Consider the following 17,107-nt stretch of genomic DNA (forward strand, 5'->3'; position numbering starts at 1 on the left):
TACAAGCACCTCTTACTCAGCTCACATCGGGCTGAAGGTGTGAGACTAGCTGGGGGGCTGAGAGTTAAAACTTTGTAGACTGTAAAGTGCTGACAATGGGTGTCGTGCAGTGTGTCTCAATGAGCAGCCAGGCAGGAGGCCTAATTGCAGGACAAAATGTGTCTCCTTGCAACTGGCACAAGATAAAAAGTCCCCCTCCCCTAGGCTTTCCCACACCATCCCTGAGAGGCCCAGGGATGGGGCCCTATCCTGTAAGCCCAATTGCAGACACCTTTCTTCAATGGGATCGGCAGGGGCATAAGAGGTTTGGTTGTGTGTTGCACTGGTGCGGGGCCCCATGCTGTTAGGCTGAGTGCAAGGTCCTGGGCTGCTGCCCATACTGCCCATGCCTAGCGCCGGCCCTGTCACGATTACGTTAAATAAAAAGTTGCAAAGTAGCATGGCTTAATACATTCCAACTGGTAATCACACTCAAACCAAGTATATTAATCGAGAATACTTACACTCATGCTGTTCACCTTGTCCAGCAAAGCAATTATTAAACTGTAGAGATTCCCCAGGTAAAGGACAAGTACCCTAAAATAAACAAATACAATTAATATGTAAAGGTTTATCACTCGTCATAGCAGCATATAAACTCAGTGTTTGTGGCTTTGATTATCCCTGTACCTCGCAAGCTGAAACCGCAGAGTGGTCCTAGGGTGATACATCTCCAGTGCTGCCACAAGCTCAAAAGCAGATGGGGCTATCATGGTAATTAGTGACACAACAACACTCACCTGCGAAGACAAACATAGCATGCATTGCCATCAATAGGTGTCCAAACAATGGTATTTTTCTGAAGAATATGCTTAGTAACCCAGCAACTGTGAATAGTGAGTAGTATCATTTTATTATTTTTGCAGCAATGGCACTGTTTCAAGGCATATTAATAGGGATCCAGCAACTGTCATCAAAGGTCAAATACATGCATGAATGTGTGTACACACGCCGTAGCAAGTGATTATGATTATGTGCAGCCTTATCCTCTATAAATGATTACATAAGTGGTACCGTAACCGATATTCATACACCGGTAGGCCAGCACATAGTGCTGGTTTAAAACCGTCACTTATATCCATATTGTACCATTAACATGATGATCACAATAACACTAGACGTGACACCGCAAAGCCCCTTCATCTATATATATAAAAACGAACGTATGTCTGTCTGTCTGTTTGTCCATTATGCATTACTACACAATTCATCCGATCGCCATGAAACTTTAGGAAGTTGTTGAGTACACTCCCGCGAGGGTTTCTGGGGTATGCATTACTACACCATTTATCCGATCGCCATGAAACTTTGGGAAGTTATTGAGTACACTCCCGCAAAGGTTTCTGGCATATGCATTACTACACCATTCATCCGATCGCCATGAAACTTTGGGAAGTTGTTGAGTACACTCCTGCGAAGGTTTCTGGCATAAAAAATTTTTAAAATATCGGACCCCCACGGCCCTCATAATCTTTCGAATACTGATGTACGCACCAGACGGAAAAACAAAAAATCGTGTATCCACAAGCACTCGAATAAATAAATAGAATTAAAACACCATTCATCTGATCGCCATGAAACTTTGGGAAGTTGCTGAGTACGCTCCCACGAAGGTTTCAGCCATAATTTTTTTTTTAAATTGGCCCCCCAGGGCCCTCTTAATCTTTCGAATACTGATGTACGCACAAGACGGAAAAACAAAAAATCGTGTATCCACAAGCACTCGAATAAATAGAATTAAAACACCATTCATCCGATCGCCAGGAAACTTTGGGAAGTTGTTGAGTACACTCCCGCGAAGGTTTCTGGCATAAACATTTTTTCAATATCGGCCCCCCAGTGCCCTCATAATCTTTTGAATACTGATGTACGCACCAGACGGAAAAACCAAAAATCGTGTATCCACAAGCACTCGAATAAATAATAGAATTAAAACGACACTTTGAAATGTTTTCCATATTAAAATGAATACGTTTCAATAAAAATTACACAATGTAAATTGAATGTTATCATGATGAGTTTCTTTGAATTTTCATTCTTCGGAGATCACAGCAACGCGCGACGGGTAAGCTAGTTTAGTTATAAAATATACAGCACATGTTGTGCAATTCCACTTGAAAATCACGTGACTTTAGGCAGGTTAACTGCTACGTGTGCCACAGCGCATGAGACATCACCACCAGTCTTTTGTCCCTTTCCACTGCCCGACCGGATCGGTATGCTCAGATTACAGCATACTATTTACTCGTTATCATTCTAGATCCCACCTGCCTATGGAAACCACCAACACAAACAAGTAAACCGAATCAGAGCCCGTCACGCCACAAACACATATGGTGTTGGCCCTGCTCCCAATTTTCCAGCGCTCAGACATACCCGTTTGGGTAAGTCTGTTCTAATTTCCGAGCTCATTCTTATGTACGCATGATTAAATGCACATCTACAAGCCTCATCCTTGTTTTATACAGCGCTCGCTAATATTGCTCCCTGATTGCCGAGGTTTTCCCGTACGTGCCATCCTTCAATTCGGATTGACTACCACTACCCTCACACGGGGTAAGTTTAGTTCGCCCTGTGCTTACTCAAATGTGGACCTGTCATTAACATCAGGATAAGTCTATTTATACCTTGTTCCATCCCCATTACACAGTGCCCGGCTGGGTCCCCCTGTGAGTATTTTTCTTCACTGCACTCGCAGTGCAAAGCATCCTTCAGGTACTTCATGCAATATGCCCTTCTCTTTACAAGCACATCTGGCATATCTGTCTTTCATAGCCACATACTGACGTTATCCATTCATCCTTCTAGGTGTGCGTACAATTCTAGGTCCTGAAGAGACCCTATATTGCACACAGGGTCGAAAAGCTGTCAACTGTTAGCAAAAGCGAAACACTACAGAGCACTTCTCATTGCATAAAGTGCGGATTTACATTATGTATACCTCATAATGGTCGCTTTTATGTTCTAAAGGAACCTTATACATATGTCACGAGATATGTCACCTTTTTTTAGGTTCCTAACTTCACTGGGAAACCTCTCACTAATGTTTAATCATTATTGTTGATTTTATTTTTTTTAAATACTATACATCTATTGTTGTTTCGTTCAACCTATTAAATAAACAAATGTTTACACCAATTGACATCTATGGTGTGTTCGGCTGGCTTTCTTTTTTACATCAATTCTAACCCTGAATATTGCCATTCTGCAGGCCTTATTATTAAAAATAAGTTTGTATTAGTCCACAGGAGCTATTGTTCTTTGGTTAAATACTTTAATCACCGAGGCTCCTTGTGAGTATGGTTCCCTTGTTACTTGTTCTCGATCAATAGGTGTCCAGCATTAGTACCATAGTCCAAAATAAATACATTGATAAATAAATAACCATGTAAATAAATAATTAAATAATAATACCCAAACTTCAATACATTGTAAAAATAATCCTCTGTGCCATTAACCAGGACCTATATGTTTAAAGAACAAGGGGACCTCAGTAGTGTGACCAGGGGTAGTTAAGATGGTTGAAAAAGATAACGGTCTGAGGGAGGCCGCTCTGGTCCTCTGGTAGCCTAGGCTACTATTGTTTTAGGATCAGCGTTAGCCAGGTAGAACAATGCAAAAAAGTCCAGGCGGGGCCAGTTACGCTAAATATGCTGGAACAAAAGGTTTTGCATTGACATCACATTTATTGACAGCACAAATGTAGTATTAATTGCTATCCATGGTAATAGTTCTGGTGCTCGGCTACCCGAGGACCAGGTCAGAAGAGCTTATAGACTCCTCTGCCCTCGCAGATGTCCGCCCATCAAATTTAGAGATCTCTTCTTGGAAGGTGCAAATCTCTGTGCTTTGAGGTCACCAAATTCTAAATGACCCCATTAGAAACATATCTGTAGGTTAAATTTCCTCAGAGGTGCAAACCTGGAAGCAATAGCTGAAAAGGGGTCTATTAAGGCATGAGATGTTTAGTTAACAGTTCCACTCTATCCTTGAACTTCCTGCTCAAAAGCTTCATGGCAGAAAATGAACTTGAAGTTGAAATTGAAGCACTGAGGTAATTTTTCCCAGAAGTTTAGTAGGATGTCTTAGCTCTCTAGGGGGGATTTCGTTTTCTATGCCCAACATATTTCTACAAATACCCTAATGGATTTTTTCATGCAGACAGCCACTTTTTCTGTTTTAGGTGTATCTGGACCCTTAAATCTAGGTGTGAAATCTCTACATAGGTAAGGAGGATGCACTTTCAAATACTTAACCTCATTTATCCCCCTGGGACAGCAGGAGACTGGTGCTGTTTGTTCTAGAACAAAATGTTAGAATAAGGAAGATCATGACCGCACTCAAGACAACTCTCGGACGGCAGGATTAAATTCCTCAGTCCAACAGAAGGATGAGTTTGCTCTCTTCATGCCCTGGCAGTAAGTGAAGAAGAATATTTAATTGGTTAAGTCCCAAAGGTTTGATGACTTTGCCAATTCCCACTCTCAGTTTTACAGTAACGCAGTGCATTTCTTTTCTGTTTGTATTCACTCAGAGTTGCATGTACCTAAAATCCATAATCGTTATTTATAATTATAGGTGTGCAGAAAACTCTCCTGCTATCAGCCTCTACAACAGGCCCTCACAGTTTAAACCATGTGAGTTCAAAGGTAACCTACACCCCTGAGTCAATACTTTGGCCAGGCATTCTTTGAACAGGAAAAGGAACTTTTTGCAAATGGGTTCATCCCATTTATTCCACCAGGATATTTTGCTTGTACTTATAGTGTTGGTGAGCCTCACTACCTGAGGCTCGCTCACTGTAATTTCATGGTAATTGAACTGTGCATGTGTGCACGCTGAGTGGGAGAGACTTCCATTGTGTGCAGGCAGCTAGCTGCAGACCCGTGGTATTTTTAAACTGCAAATTCAAACTGTCAAAATAACTCCCTTTGTCATACCTAACCCCCCTTTTAAATAATAATAAGTCACCTCTAAGGTCTTATTGGCCAATAGAGCAGGGTGCATGATAATGAAACGGAGAAGATGTAGGAATTAATGCTGAATGTGTTCTTACAGTGAAATATAACCAAAATATATTTTCACTGTAGCAAGACTGGCTGCTTCCGTAAGGAAACATTTGCCTCTATTGTTACATATATTAAATGCTAAATTTATATTTTGTGGCCGTTAAGAGAAATAATTCAAGGACTCATTTTAAAAGTAATTTAAAGTTCAACATATTGGTCAACTTGGATTTAAATTTACTATTTTGGAAATTACACTTTTATAAAGTTGTCATTTTTCTGCCTAAAACTACCTTTTGCCAGTGTTCATTGTCACATAACTGCTATGGCTTCCCTGTAATGAGATGTGTAATGCTCCCAGACAGTGGACCAAGGGCCTTAAGTGTGTGAAAGAAGTTTCTCTCCTTGAGAGACTGGCCCGTGATCTGTGCCCAGTAACTTGATTAAATTCAAATGGTCTTCCCTGTTACAGTCAGATGTAGCTTACACGTGAGGCTGCCATCTCTCGTGTCCTGCTAGGCAGCTTGGCTCCAAACTTAGGGGGAGTGGGAGCTATCCCAGAACTGGTTTTTTAGTGACCACAGAAGAGGGGTTGCTAATTTCCACGACCATACCTCTGGGTTGGCAGAGGAGCTCTGCACAGGGTAAGGAGGGTTCTGCCATATTGGATTCTTCCAGAATGTTGTGCAGGAGTGTTAGAACGGGGGTGGAGGGTAATGTGGTATCCTAGGACTGGCAAGGGGAGAATGGCATCTAGAACTTTCCACCCACACTTATCACCCCTGATTCTGTACCTGGACGATGACCACACCAGAATCATGTATAGGTGGAAGGAGAAGCCACCTGATGCCCTTATTGAACTAAGGTCTTTACCTGCAGTTGATTCCAGGACTAGATGGGTCTCCCTAGGGCCAGTGGTGATGTCCCCATATGCCCCCAAAGGGTCAAATGGGGTGGACCTGGACCCCAAGTGCCTTGTAATACCGCCAGGAAGCTCGGGTGCTTGAGAGTGTGGGCAGGAGGGTGCTCTGCTGACTAGGAGTGGAGGGTCTGTGCAAGATTCCCCTACCAGCAGGAGAGGAGCACCTAGAGGTAGGAGAGGAGAAGACTGGCACAGAGAACCAGATACACCAGCTTCCCACAAGCATGTCCCAATAGTGAATTACAGCCATTTTTGTTTTTCACTATTGCAAGGCTACCAGTCCCTATAGGCCAGAATGGGCAGTTTGATTATAATATCGTATAGTCCTAACTGACCCAGGGAACATGGTAGAAATTCGAATTTAGTATGCCTGAACTCAGAATGATAAAATACATCTTTTAGTAAAGTTGGTTTTAGCATTATGTGTTTGAAAATATCACTTTTAGAAAGTAGGTATTTTCTTACCTAACTATCCAGCCTGTCTCTGCTAGCTTGTGTATTGGTATGTCTGGTTTTGTGAGTGACAGGGGCTGGGGGATTCCGGGAGACAGGGTGAGTCAGCACAAGCCTGAATAGACATATCTGCATGCAGATGGGTGGGAGGAGTAGCACCTGGGTCTGAATAGGGCTATGCCTGCCTTCCACAATGCTGGCTCCACCTCCTGGGGTGCGTCTGATGTCCCTGACCCACACTGTCAAATGAAAGAAGGAGTCCTGTAAACAAAGTGCTCCAGGACTGCACTGAACTGGTTTGGACTAGGTACACGCCTATTTGCCTTCAGAGGACAACAGATTTAGCAGTATAAATATGCGGACCCAGACCCCAAGACTTTAGATCACTTCTGGAACAACAAGACTAAGCTCTGCCAAGGAGAAGAACTAAGGATGCTGTGGGAGTTGTACTGCCCCCTGCCAGTGTGCTGTGTTGCTGTGTTGGCCTACAGTGGTGTCATCAGTGCCAAGGAGAGGAGAAGGAACTTCTAAAGGACTTTCATCATCTTGCAGAATATTACTCCAAGGGCTTGATTTGAGCTTGCCTCCTGACGAAGTCTCAGGGATACCAGACTTCACCCCTTCTGTTTGCCTGCATCTGGAACTTGCTGTTCTAGCTGCTACAGAAGGAATCCTGCGACACCGACGCCAGCAACCTACACCGATCTGGATCGAAGCCGTGAGTGCTGCTCCAACTTGCAACGTAGACCCGATGCCGGCCGCCAAGCCACATCGATGCCAGCGAATGGCATCGTAAGCCTGCCATAGGCATGAACGCTGCTCCGACTTGCAACGCCGGCCCGACGCCTGCTGCTGTGCCCCATCGACTCCGAAACCGACATCATAGCAGAGCCGATCATCGACGTGTGTGGTCAAGAATACATCTACATCGTGGTTTTGGCGCCATCGTGATGTCACCTCCTCTCCGGTCAGGAACCGACACCTCCCCTGCCTGCGCAAGCATCCAGTACACCGATACATCATCTCCCCCGAAGTAAGGAACCAACGACACAGCGTGCCAAGGACGTCGCACCTTCCTGACGGTGTGAGCTGTCTTTATTTTTGCCTTTCCAAGGTATTGTTCTCTGTGGGTTTGTTTTAACTCCGGGCCTGACTCCGCGCACTTCACGGTCGGCGCCGTACTTTGGGATTTCTTTGACCTTGACGTCGTGATAACTCCAGTTGGGGTTATCTGTTGCTAAAGACTGCTTTTCAGTGAACAAAATATTGTTGAACTATTTCTACCATCTTGAAGAATTATTATTGATTACAGTATTGTGGATTTTTGTCATTTGTGGTCTTGTGTTAAGTCTATATAAAGAATACTTATTTTTATAAATCCTGTGTTGTGTCCATCTGTAGTGTTTTCACTGTATTACTGTATGTATTCAAAATTGCTTAACACTGCCTCTGAGATAAGCCTGTCTGCTCGTGCCAAGCTTCCAAGGGGTGAGCAGGGGTTATCCAGTAGTGTAATCCCCTTTCCCTGACTTAGAAGCAAGGGTCCCTATTTGGTCAAAGGTGTATTCCATTGCCAGTTTTAACATTGGTGGTAAGTGGTGAGGATTTGGACATGCATTTGTGACTCATATACAGTAATTGGTGTACACTACTAATGAGTGCAGACCAAACGCGACCACATACTATTTTGGTAGACTTTTTTTTCCTTGGATCGTTATTTTTCCTGAGGACTGCCAATTCCTATTGCCATGAGTAGACCAGCATCTGTTGCATCTATGGATCTAGATTCTGAGGAAGAGAGATTGGATACCTACACTTTGAAACAGATCAAGCATATCTGCAAGAAATTGAAAGTTGCTACACCAGGCATTTCCAAAAAGGATGACTACCAAAAGGCGCTGAGGGCCTGGGTAGAAGCAAGAAATGCCCCTGAGTTGGTGGTTGAGCCAGCTGGGGATGCAGATGGGCAGCTGGATGGGCCAGTGTTTCCAGCCAAGGGAGGGGTACCGTCCTCACCTGGCAGTAGTACCTCTTCCAAAGACCTGTCCCCCAGAGAGCCGGAAGACAGGGAGAGAAATAGGGCACACAAGCTGGAGATGGCTAAGCTTAAAATGGAGGGTCAGAGGGAAATAGAGAATAACAGATTGTCCTTGGGGAGAGAGAGAATGAGAATTGAACATGAGAGGATGTTGAGGGAGTTAGATATGAAGGCAAAGGGCTTAGAGATCAATCCTTCTGGTGGCAGCTCACCATCTGCGCCTTCAGAAGGCACGTCATCAAGGATTTCCATGAGCATGAAGATATTGGGTTGTGGTTTGCAGCCTATCAGATAGCCATGTTGGCCCACCAGGTCCCTGAGATGGATTGGGGAGCGGGGTCGTGGGGCCGCTTTGTGAGTGAGGGGAGGGATACTTTGTTAGACCAACCTGTGAACAAAGGATGTCTTATGCCCACATGAAGCTAGCCCTGATGACAAGGTATGGTTTGACCCCAGAATTCAATAGACTGAGATTCAAGAATTGTAAGAAGCTGGAGGGAACCACTTGGGTAGAATATGTATCTTTCTTTTGCAGAGCAATGGATGGTTGGGTGAAGGGTAGCAAAGTGGATACTTTTGAAGCGCTCTATGATTTAGTTGCAAGGGAGCACTTGTCTGCTAACTGTTTTCCTGAGCTACGCCAGCACCTTATTGATAGCAAGTTAACAAACCATAGGAAGCTTGCTGAGGAGGCGGACCGCTGGGACAGTACCAGGGCCCACAAGGGCCATGTGGGAGACTCCACCAAAGGTGGGCAGGATCCCCAGCATAAGAGTAGGGGGGACAAAGGTAAAGAGAGGGAGTTCCAGAAAGGGCCTCAAAGTAATTCCCAAGGGAACCATGGGAAGAGTTCCCAGCCTCCACCTGAGAAAAAGTCAGAGCCTCTGACAGGTAAACCTGTTCACAGGGGGTCCGCTACCTGCTTTCAGTATAAGCAAATGGGACACCGTTGGTATGATCCCCAGTGTCCCCAAAAGGGTCAGTATATGCCACCCCGTGAACCCCTGTCAGATGGCGAGTGTAGCACTGGGAGGGGAAGGAATCGGTGCCTAAGGTGGGTGGGGTCCCGCAGAAATGTCCCTTGTCTCCTTAGGAGACTTTGAGATGGTTCTTGAGACTCAGCTGCCTGATAACACTAAGAAATACAGGCAATGGGTGACCATCAATGGCCATAGAGTGGAGGCTCTTAGAGACACCGGAGCCAGTGTGACAGCTGTCAGGTGTCAGAAAGCAAGCCAGTCAAGAAACCTCAGGAGCTCCAACACCCTCTTACTCATCCCTTTGAAAACATGCAAATAAAAAACTGCGGCACGTTCCTTCGCAGGAAATGCACCCAAAATCTGGAACTCCATCCCTGTTGATATCAGGAATATCCCCTCCTTTGTCAAATTCAAAAGACTCCTAAAAGACCTCTACCTCAACCGTGCCTTTCCGAACTGAAATCCAAAACACACAAGCCTCCACTCTGCAGCCACCAGGCAATGCTCATCCACTCCCTACCTCATTCCCGCTCCCTACCCCCTCCTTGTACACCGCCTTTCGGAAGAAGATTCAGCCCAAGACTTTGTCCACACATCAAGACTACCTCTGGACCTCTCTACCTCATTGACACGCCTCAGACGCACAGCACACTGGAACTTTTGAACACTTATATTTACCTTTGTCTCTTTATGTGATTTCTCTCCTATCTGCTGAAAATCACTCCGATACCTTCGGGTCTAGGCAGAGCTTTATAAAACCTCTTAAATAAATAAATAAACTTTATGTCTGAAGAGTAGGTGGTCCCAAATGCATTTTACCCAGTTGTTGCCGCTGACAATACAGAGAGCCACTGCAAGGTGGCTCAGGTTCTCTTCGAGTTGGGGGGGGGGTCTCTGGTACTCTCCAAGTAGCTGTGAGGCTAGCCATGCCTGTTGATTGTCTTTTGGCAATGATTTAGAGAGCTCCCCTTGGAAGAAGGTGACGAAGAAGGCTCATTTGGAAATGTTGGGTCTGCCTGAGTTGGCGTGTGTGACCACTCGGTCTATGGCAACCAGTAAGGATGTGCAAGAGATCCTGGAGCCTGAAAGTATGGCCCAGGAACCAGCCTTAAAGAGAAGAGGTAGGGGGCACAGGAAACCAGTCCCCATTGTTCCCATGGTCCAGGAGGAGGCAGACCCTGAGGGGGATGCCCTGGAACATACAGGGGAGCAAGTTGCTGAACTGGGGGACCTGCCTGAGCTGACCCATTGGCAGCAAGAAGGAGGACCCTTCAGGGAGGAATTTTGTACAGAGCAGAAGAAGTGCCCTTCTCTTGTGGGTTTGCGGCAATAGGCCACCAACCAGGCAGCTGGTGATCAGTCTGGATGAGATTGGATATACTGGGAGAACAAACTCCTGTATACAGAGCCCAAGATTGCTGAGCCTGGGTCAGCCCGTGTGCTGGTGGTACCCCAGCGCTTCAGAGCCTTCCTACTGGGGTTGGCTCATTATGTGCCTTTAGCTGGACATCTGGGGCATGACAAGACCTTTGAAAGGCTTGTCAACTACTTTTATTGGCCCCAGATGCGGAAGAGTTCAGACACTCATTGTAGGACTTGTCAAACTTGCCAGGCAAGTGAGAAAAGTGGAAGGAAGCAAAAGGCTCCTCTCTAACCTTTCCCTGTAGTCAGTGCCCACTTTGAACGGGTGGGCATTGACATTGTGGGGCCACTGGACCCCAAGACAGCCATGGGCAACAGGTTTATCCTGGTCTTGGTGGACAATGCTACCCAGTACCAGGAAGCATCCCGTTCAAGACAGTGAAGGCCCCCGTGGTGGGACGTGCACTGATGGAGATTTCTCCCGTGTGGGGTTCCCCAGAGAGGTGGTGTCAGACTGTGATACCAACTTCATATCTAATTATATGAAGTCCCTGTGGCAGGAGTGCGGTGTTACATACAAGTTCACCACTCCTTACCACCCCCAAGTTAATGGTCTGGTTGAGAGATTCAACCTGACCCTTAAAGGCATGATTATGGGTCTTGAGGAACCTATGAGGTGTAAGTGGGACGTTCTCTTGCCATGCCTTCTTTTTGGCTACCGTGAGTTGCCACAGAAGTCCCTAGGGTTCCGCCCCATTGAACTGCTGTATGGACACCCGGTAAGAGGACCTTTGAGTCTGGTCAAGGAAGGCTGAAAGCAATCTCCCAGGAAACCTCCCCAGGAGGTATACAGTTACATGCTGGTCTTCAAGAACCAGACTTGGCGATTCAGACAACTCGCCCAGGCGAATATGGAAGCCAGCCAGGAGGAAATGAAGCGGTGGTATGATCAGAATGCCACTCTGATTGAGCTTCAACCTGAACAGAAAGTTTGGGTCATTGCCCCTTTATAGCATTGTGCACTCCAGGACAAGTGGACCGGACCATTTGAGGTGGTGGAGAGCAAGAGTGATGTCACCTATTTAGTGAACTTGCTGTCTCCTAGGAACCCTTTGCGGGTCCTGCATGTTAACCGCCTGAAGCCCCACGTAGAAAAGTCCGAAGTGGGCATGCTCCTAGCGACAGATGATGAAATGGAGGAGGAGTCTGCGTCTCATCCTGACCTCCTGTCTGCAACAGAGCAAGATGGATCAGTGGATGGTGTCAGCCTCTCTGCCACACTGACCCCTGAACAGCAGCAAGATTGTCGCCAACTATAAGGGCAATTCTTGGTTTGTTTTCCCTGGTTCCTGGTGTCACTGAGTGGTGCGTCCATGATGTGGACACTGGGGACAGTCCTCCTGTGAAGCACAAGGCTTACGGAGTGACTGACAGGGTCAGAGCTTACATCAAGGAGGAGGTCTCCAAGATGTTTGCCTTAGGGGTGATTGAGTTCTCCAACAGTCCTTGAGCCAGCCCAGTGGTCTTGGTCCCAAAGGCTGCCGCACCTGGTGCCACACCTGAACTCCGGTTCTGTGTGGACTACGGAGGACTCAATTCAGTCACCAGGACTGACGCGCACCCCATCCCTAGAGCCGATGAGCTCATTGATCGGTTAGGGGCTGCACGGTACCTCGGCATGTTTGATTTGACGTCTGGGTACTGGCAGATCGCCTTAACTGATGGGGCCAAAGAGAGGTCAGCATTCTCCACACCAGATAGGCACTACCAAATCCGGGTTATGCCCTTTGGGATAAAGAATGCCCCTGCCACCATTCGGATGTTGGTCAACCTGGTGTTGGCTGGACTAGAAGATTTTACTGCCGCCTATCTGGATGATATTGCAGTGTTCAGTGCCAGTTGGGAAGAACATCTGCGCCACCTCTGGGAAATGTTGATGGCACTGCACAAGGCAGGCCTCATGATCAAGGCCAGTAAGTGCCAGACTGGGCAGGGTTCCGTGGTGTACTTGGGCACCAGGTAGGGAGCAACCAGGTGGCGCCCCTACAACCCAAGAATGATACCATCCTGGCATGGGAATCCCCAGAGACTCAGACACAGGTGAGAGCATTTTTAGGACTCACGGGGTACTACAGGAGGTTTGTCAAGGGGTACGGCAACATTGTTGCACCCTCGACTGAGCTGACTTCCAGGAAGCAACCCAAGAAAGTGAACTGGACTGACACCTGTCAGAAGGCTTTTGACACCCTGAAGACTGCCATGTGCACAGCACCCGTGCTTCAGGTGCCCAACTTCTCAAAGGAATTTGTTGTACAAACAGACGCTTCAGAGAAAGGTGTGGGGGCTGTTCTTTCACAGATTAATGAGGAGAGCCTATACCAATCTGTAGCCTTCATCAGTAGGAGGTTACTTCCACTGGAACAGAGGTGGAGTGCAATTAAGCGTGAGGCATTTGCTGTGGTCTGGGCACTGAAGAAGTTGAGACAATACCTGTTTGGGACTCACTTCCGGGTTCAGACAGACCACAGGCCCCTCAGATGGTTGATGCAGATGAGAGGTGAGAACCCAAAGTTGGTGGGGTATCCATTTCCCTACAGGGAATGGACTTTACGGTGGAACATCGCCCAGGTACAGAACACGCCAATGCTGACAGTCTGTCCAGATTTTTCCACCTTAGTGAAGAGAACTCCCAAGGGGAAGGGTAGTTCTCCCCGCATTTCAGCTGGAGGGGACACATGTTAGACCTGGTATCATTGATGTGAGTCTCCCTTCCATTTTTTTACTGATTGCCTCCTCTGTTTTTGATTTGTTTTGCTGGTTAGAAGCTTTTGGGCAATGTGCCACAGCGCAAGTGCTTCCTATGTTAGATTGATGTATTGATTAGTGACTCCATGATTGGGTTATTTGATTTACTTGTCAGACCCTAGTACAGTGCACCATGTGTGCCCAGAGCTTGTCAATCAAATGCTGCTGGTGGGCTTGCAGCACTGGTTGTGCCACCCACAGAAGCAGCTTGTAAATTGTGTCTCAGGCCTGCCACCACAGAGCCTGTGTGCAGTCTAGTACTGCCACGTTGACTTGGTAAGCGCACCCACTTGCCAGTCCCTAAACCTTCCCTTTTCTTCATATCAGACACCCCTAAGGGAGGCCCATGGGCAGGGTGCATTGTAAGTATAAGGTAGGGCATGCACTGGTTTGTGTGGCATGTCCTAATAGTGAATTACAGCCATTATCGTGTTTCACTATTGCAAGGCTACCAGTCCCCATAGGCCAGAATGGGCAGTTTGATTATAACATCTCATAATCCTAACTGACCGAGGGAACATGGTAGAAATTCGAATTTAGTATGACTAAACTCAGAATGATAAAATACATCTTTTAGTAAAGTTGGTTTTAACATTATGTGTTTGAAAATACCACTTTTGGAAAGTAGGTATTTTCTTACCTAACTATCCAGCCTGGCTCTGCTAGCTTGTGTATTGGTATGTCTGGTTTTGTGAGTGACAGGGGCTGGGGGATTCCAGGAGGCAGGGTGAGTCAGCACAAGGCTGAATAGACATATCTGCGTGCAGATGGGTGGGAGGAGTAGCACCTGGGTCTGTATAGGGCTGTGCCTGCCTTCCACAATGCTGGCTCCACCTCCTGTGGTGCGTCTGATGTCTCTGGCCCACACTGTCAAAGGAAAGAATGAGTCCTGTAAACAAAGTGCTCCAGGACTGCACAGAACGGGTTTGGAATAGGTACAGGCCCCTTTGCCTTCAGAGGACAAAGGATTTTGCAGTATAAATATGGGGACCCAGACCCCAAGCCTTTAGATCACTTCTGGAACAACAAGACTAACCTCTGCCAAGGAGAAGAACCAAGGAAGCTGTAGGAGTTGTACTGCCCCCCTGCCAGTGTGCTGTGTTGCTGTGTTGGCCTACAGTGGGGTCTTCAGTGCCAAGGAGAGGAGAAGGAACTTCTAAAGGACTTTCATCATCATGCAGAATATTACTCCAAGGGCTTGATTTGAGCTTGCCTCCTGGCCGAAGTCTCAGGGAAACCAGACTTCACCCCTTCTGTTTGCCTGCATCTGGAACTTGCTGTTCTAGATGCTACAGAAGGAATCCTGCTACACCGACGCCGACGAGCGACGCCGCCATCTGCATCAAAGCTATGAGCGCTGCTCGGACTTGCAACATAGACCAGATGCTGGCCGCCATGCCACATCGACGCCAGCGAACGACATTGTAAGCCTGCCATAGCCGTGAGCGCTGCTCCGACTTGTGACGCTGTTCTGACGCCTTCTGTTGTGCTGCATCGACTCCGAAGCCGACATCATCGCGGAGCCGATCGTCGACGTGGGTGGTCAAGAATCCATCGACATCGCGACATTGTACGGAAACGTGGTTTCTGCGCCATCGTGATTCCACCTCCTCTCCGGTCTGGAACAGACGCCTCCCCTGCCTGCGCAAGCATCTAGGACACCGACGCATCATCTCCCCCGAAGTAAGGAACCGACGCCACAACGCGCCAATGACGCCGCACCTCCCCGGCTCCGTGAGCTGTCTTTGTTTTTGCTTTTCCAAGGTACCTCTTCTCTGTGGGTTTGTTTTAACTCCAGGCTCGAAGATGCGCACCTCGTGGTCGGCGCTATACTATGGGATTTCTTTGACCTTGATGTCGTGACAACTCCAGTTGGGGTTATCTGTTGCTAAAGACTGCTTTTAAGTGAATAACCTATTCTTGAACTATTTCTACCATCTTGAAGGATTATTATTAATTACAGTATTGTGGATTTTTGTCGTTTATGGTCTGGTGTTAAGTCTATATGAAGAATACTTATTTTTATAAAACCTGTGTTGTGTCCATCTTAGTGTTTTCACTGTATTACTGTATGTGTTCACAAATGCTTATCACACTGCCTCTGAGTTAAGCCTGTCTGCTCATGCCAAGCTACCAAGGGGGTGAACAGGGGTTACCAGTAGTGTAATCCCCTTTCCCTGACTTAGAAGCAAGGGTTCCTATTTGGTCGAAGGTGTATACCAGTGCCAACTAGAGACCCCCAGTTCTAACAGATACCCTATCTTCAGCATAGTTCAATAAATCATCTTGAAAATAACTGATGCCTTCTGCATCTCTGAGAATCATATCCATTGAACGCTGAAAAACTGCAGAAGCCGAGGCAAGGCCAAAAGGTATTTTCTTATAATGGAATGCTGTTTCAGGAGTAACAAATGATGTTGAATGATGGGACTCCTCGTCTAACACAGTCTAGTGATATGATGATGCCATATCCAATGTAGAAAAAACCCTTTCCCCTTTTATCCTGGTCAACATCTGTGTGATGTTTGACAACAGATGCCTGTCCACCCAATTGTTTGAGTTAAGATCTATAAGGTCAACACACATCCTTAAATTAACATTAACATTCCAGGCGAGCAGAACCAGAGACAACCATTTGGAGCTCTCAATAGGTGCAATGATCTTTTGAGCACATACCTTATCCAATTCCTTGCTTACACCTCGTCTAACCATTAGGACAGGAGTCTCCAACCTTTTCTGTGTGAGAGCTACTTCTGATCAGTGAAAATGATTGAGCACTACTGAAGGCTAAACAACTCATGCATTGTTATCAGACACCGCCATGCCTAGCTCCATTGACTTTAAGGCTAATGTCTGTAGAGCCAGATAATATGGTTTGGAAACAAAATACTTTGACTAGAGGCATTATGACAGGGCTTCCATGTGTGTCTGTGAGAGTGTGGTACTTGTGGCACAAGGCATACCTTGCGCCATATGTGGCACCATTACATGTATAATACAAGCATAGAACCATTTTTTTAAATGTGAGAAATTTAAAGTGCAGAAAGATGTTCTGCAAATATTTTCAAAATATTGGACATTTTTCTGCACTTTAAATTTCTACCATTTAAAAACAACTACATTTTTCAGTTCTACATATGGCACAAAGTCTCCTAGCCATTAAAAGCCAGAGGCATGCTGTTTGTTAATACGACACTTTGAAATGGGAGAAAGTTAAAACGAAGAGTTAACTTAATCATTAAGGTAACTTTTCATTTTCATTTTCTCCCATTTGAAAGCATTCAGAATCATCATTTTCTTCACACGCTTCAATATTGAGTTGACAAGGACTTTGTTTAAGAGTTAAACAACTCAGTGCTTCAGTTCTTCATCCCTTTGCCCGAGCCCCAATCTGGGTCATAAATTTGACTGACCACTGTTTATTATCACGCCCTGTTATCTGCTCCCTGGTGATAATAATGTAAAATAAACACGACTCTTCCTTAACTTTAAAAGGAAAATG

The 17,107-nt window shown here is 46.1% G+C and overlaps 1 protein-coding gene across 1 annotated transcript in view; it reads right to left on the reverse strand.

Annotated features, from left to right (window-relative positions):
- TMC3 (transmembrane channel like 3) overlaps window positions 1-17,107 on the reverse strand; it is a 650,080-nt gene that overhangs the window by 194,475 nt on the left and 438,498 nt on the right. The window contains exons 11-12 of the mRNA XM_078684118.1: window positions 670-779; window positions 504-576 (exon numbers count right to left, since the gene is read on the reverse strand). Coding sequence (XP_078540244.1) covers window positions 504-576; window positions 670-779 — 183 coding nt within the window. The remainder of the gene's footprint in view (window positions 1-503; window positions 577-669; window positions 780-17,107) is intronic.

The sequence above is a fragment of the Lissotriton helveticus genome, chromosome 3_1, assembly GCF_964261635.1.
Source record: "Lissotriton helveticus chromosome 3_1, aLisHel1.1, whole genome shotgun sequence".
In the NCBI taxonomy this organism is placed as follows: domain Eukaryota; kingdom Metazoa; phylum Chordata; class Amphibia; order Caudata; family Salamandridae; genus Lissotriton; species Lissotriton helveticus.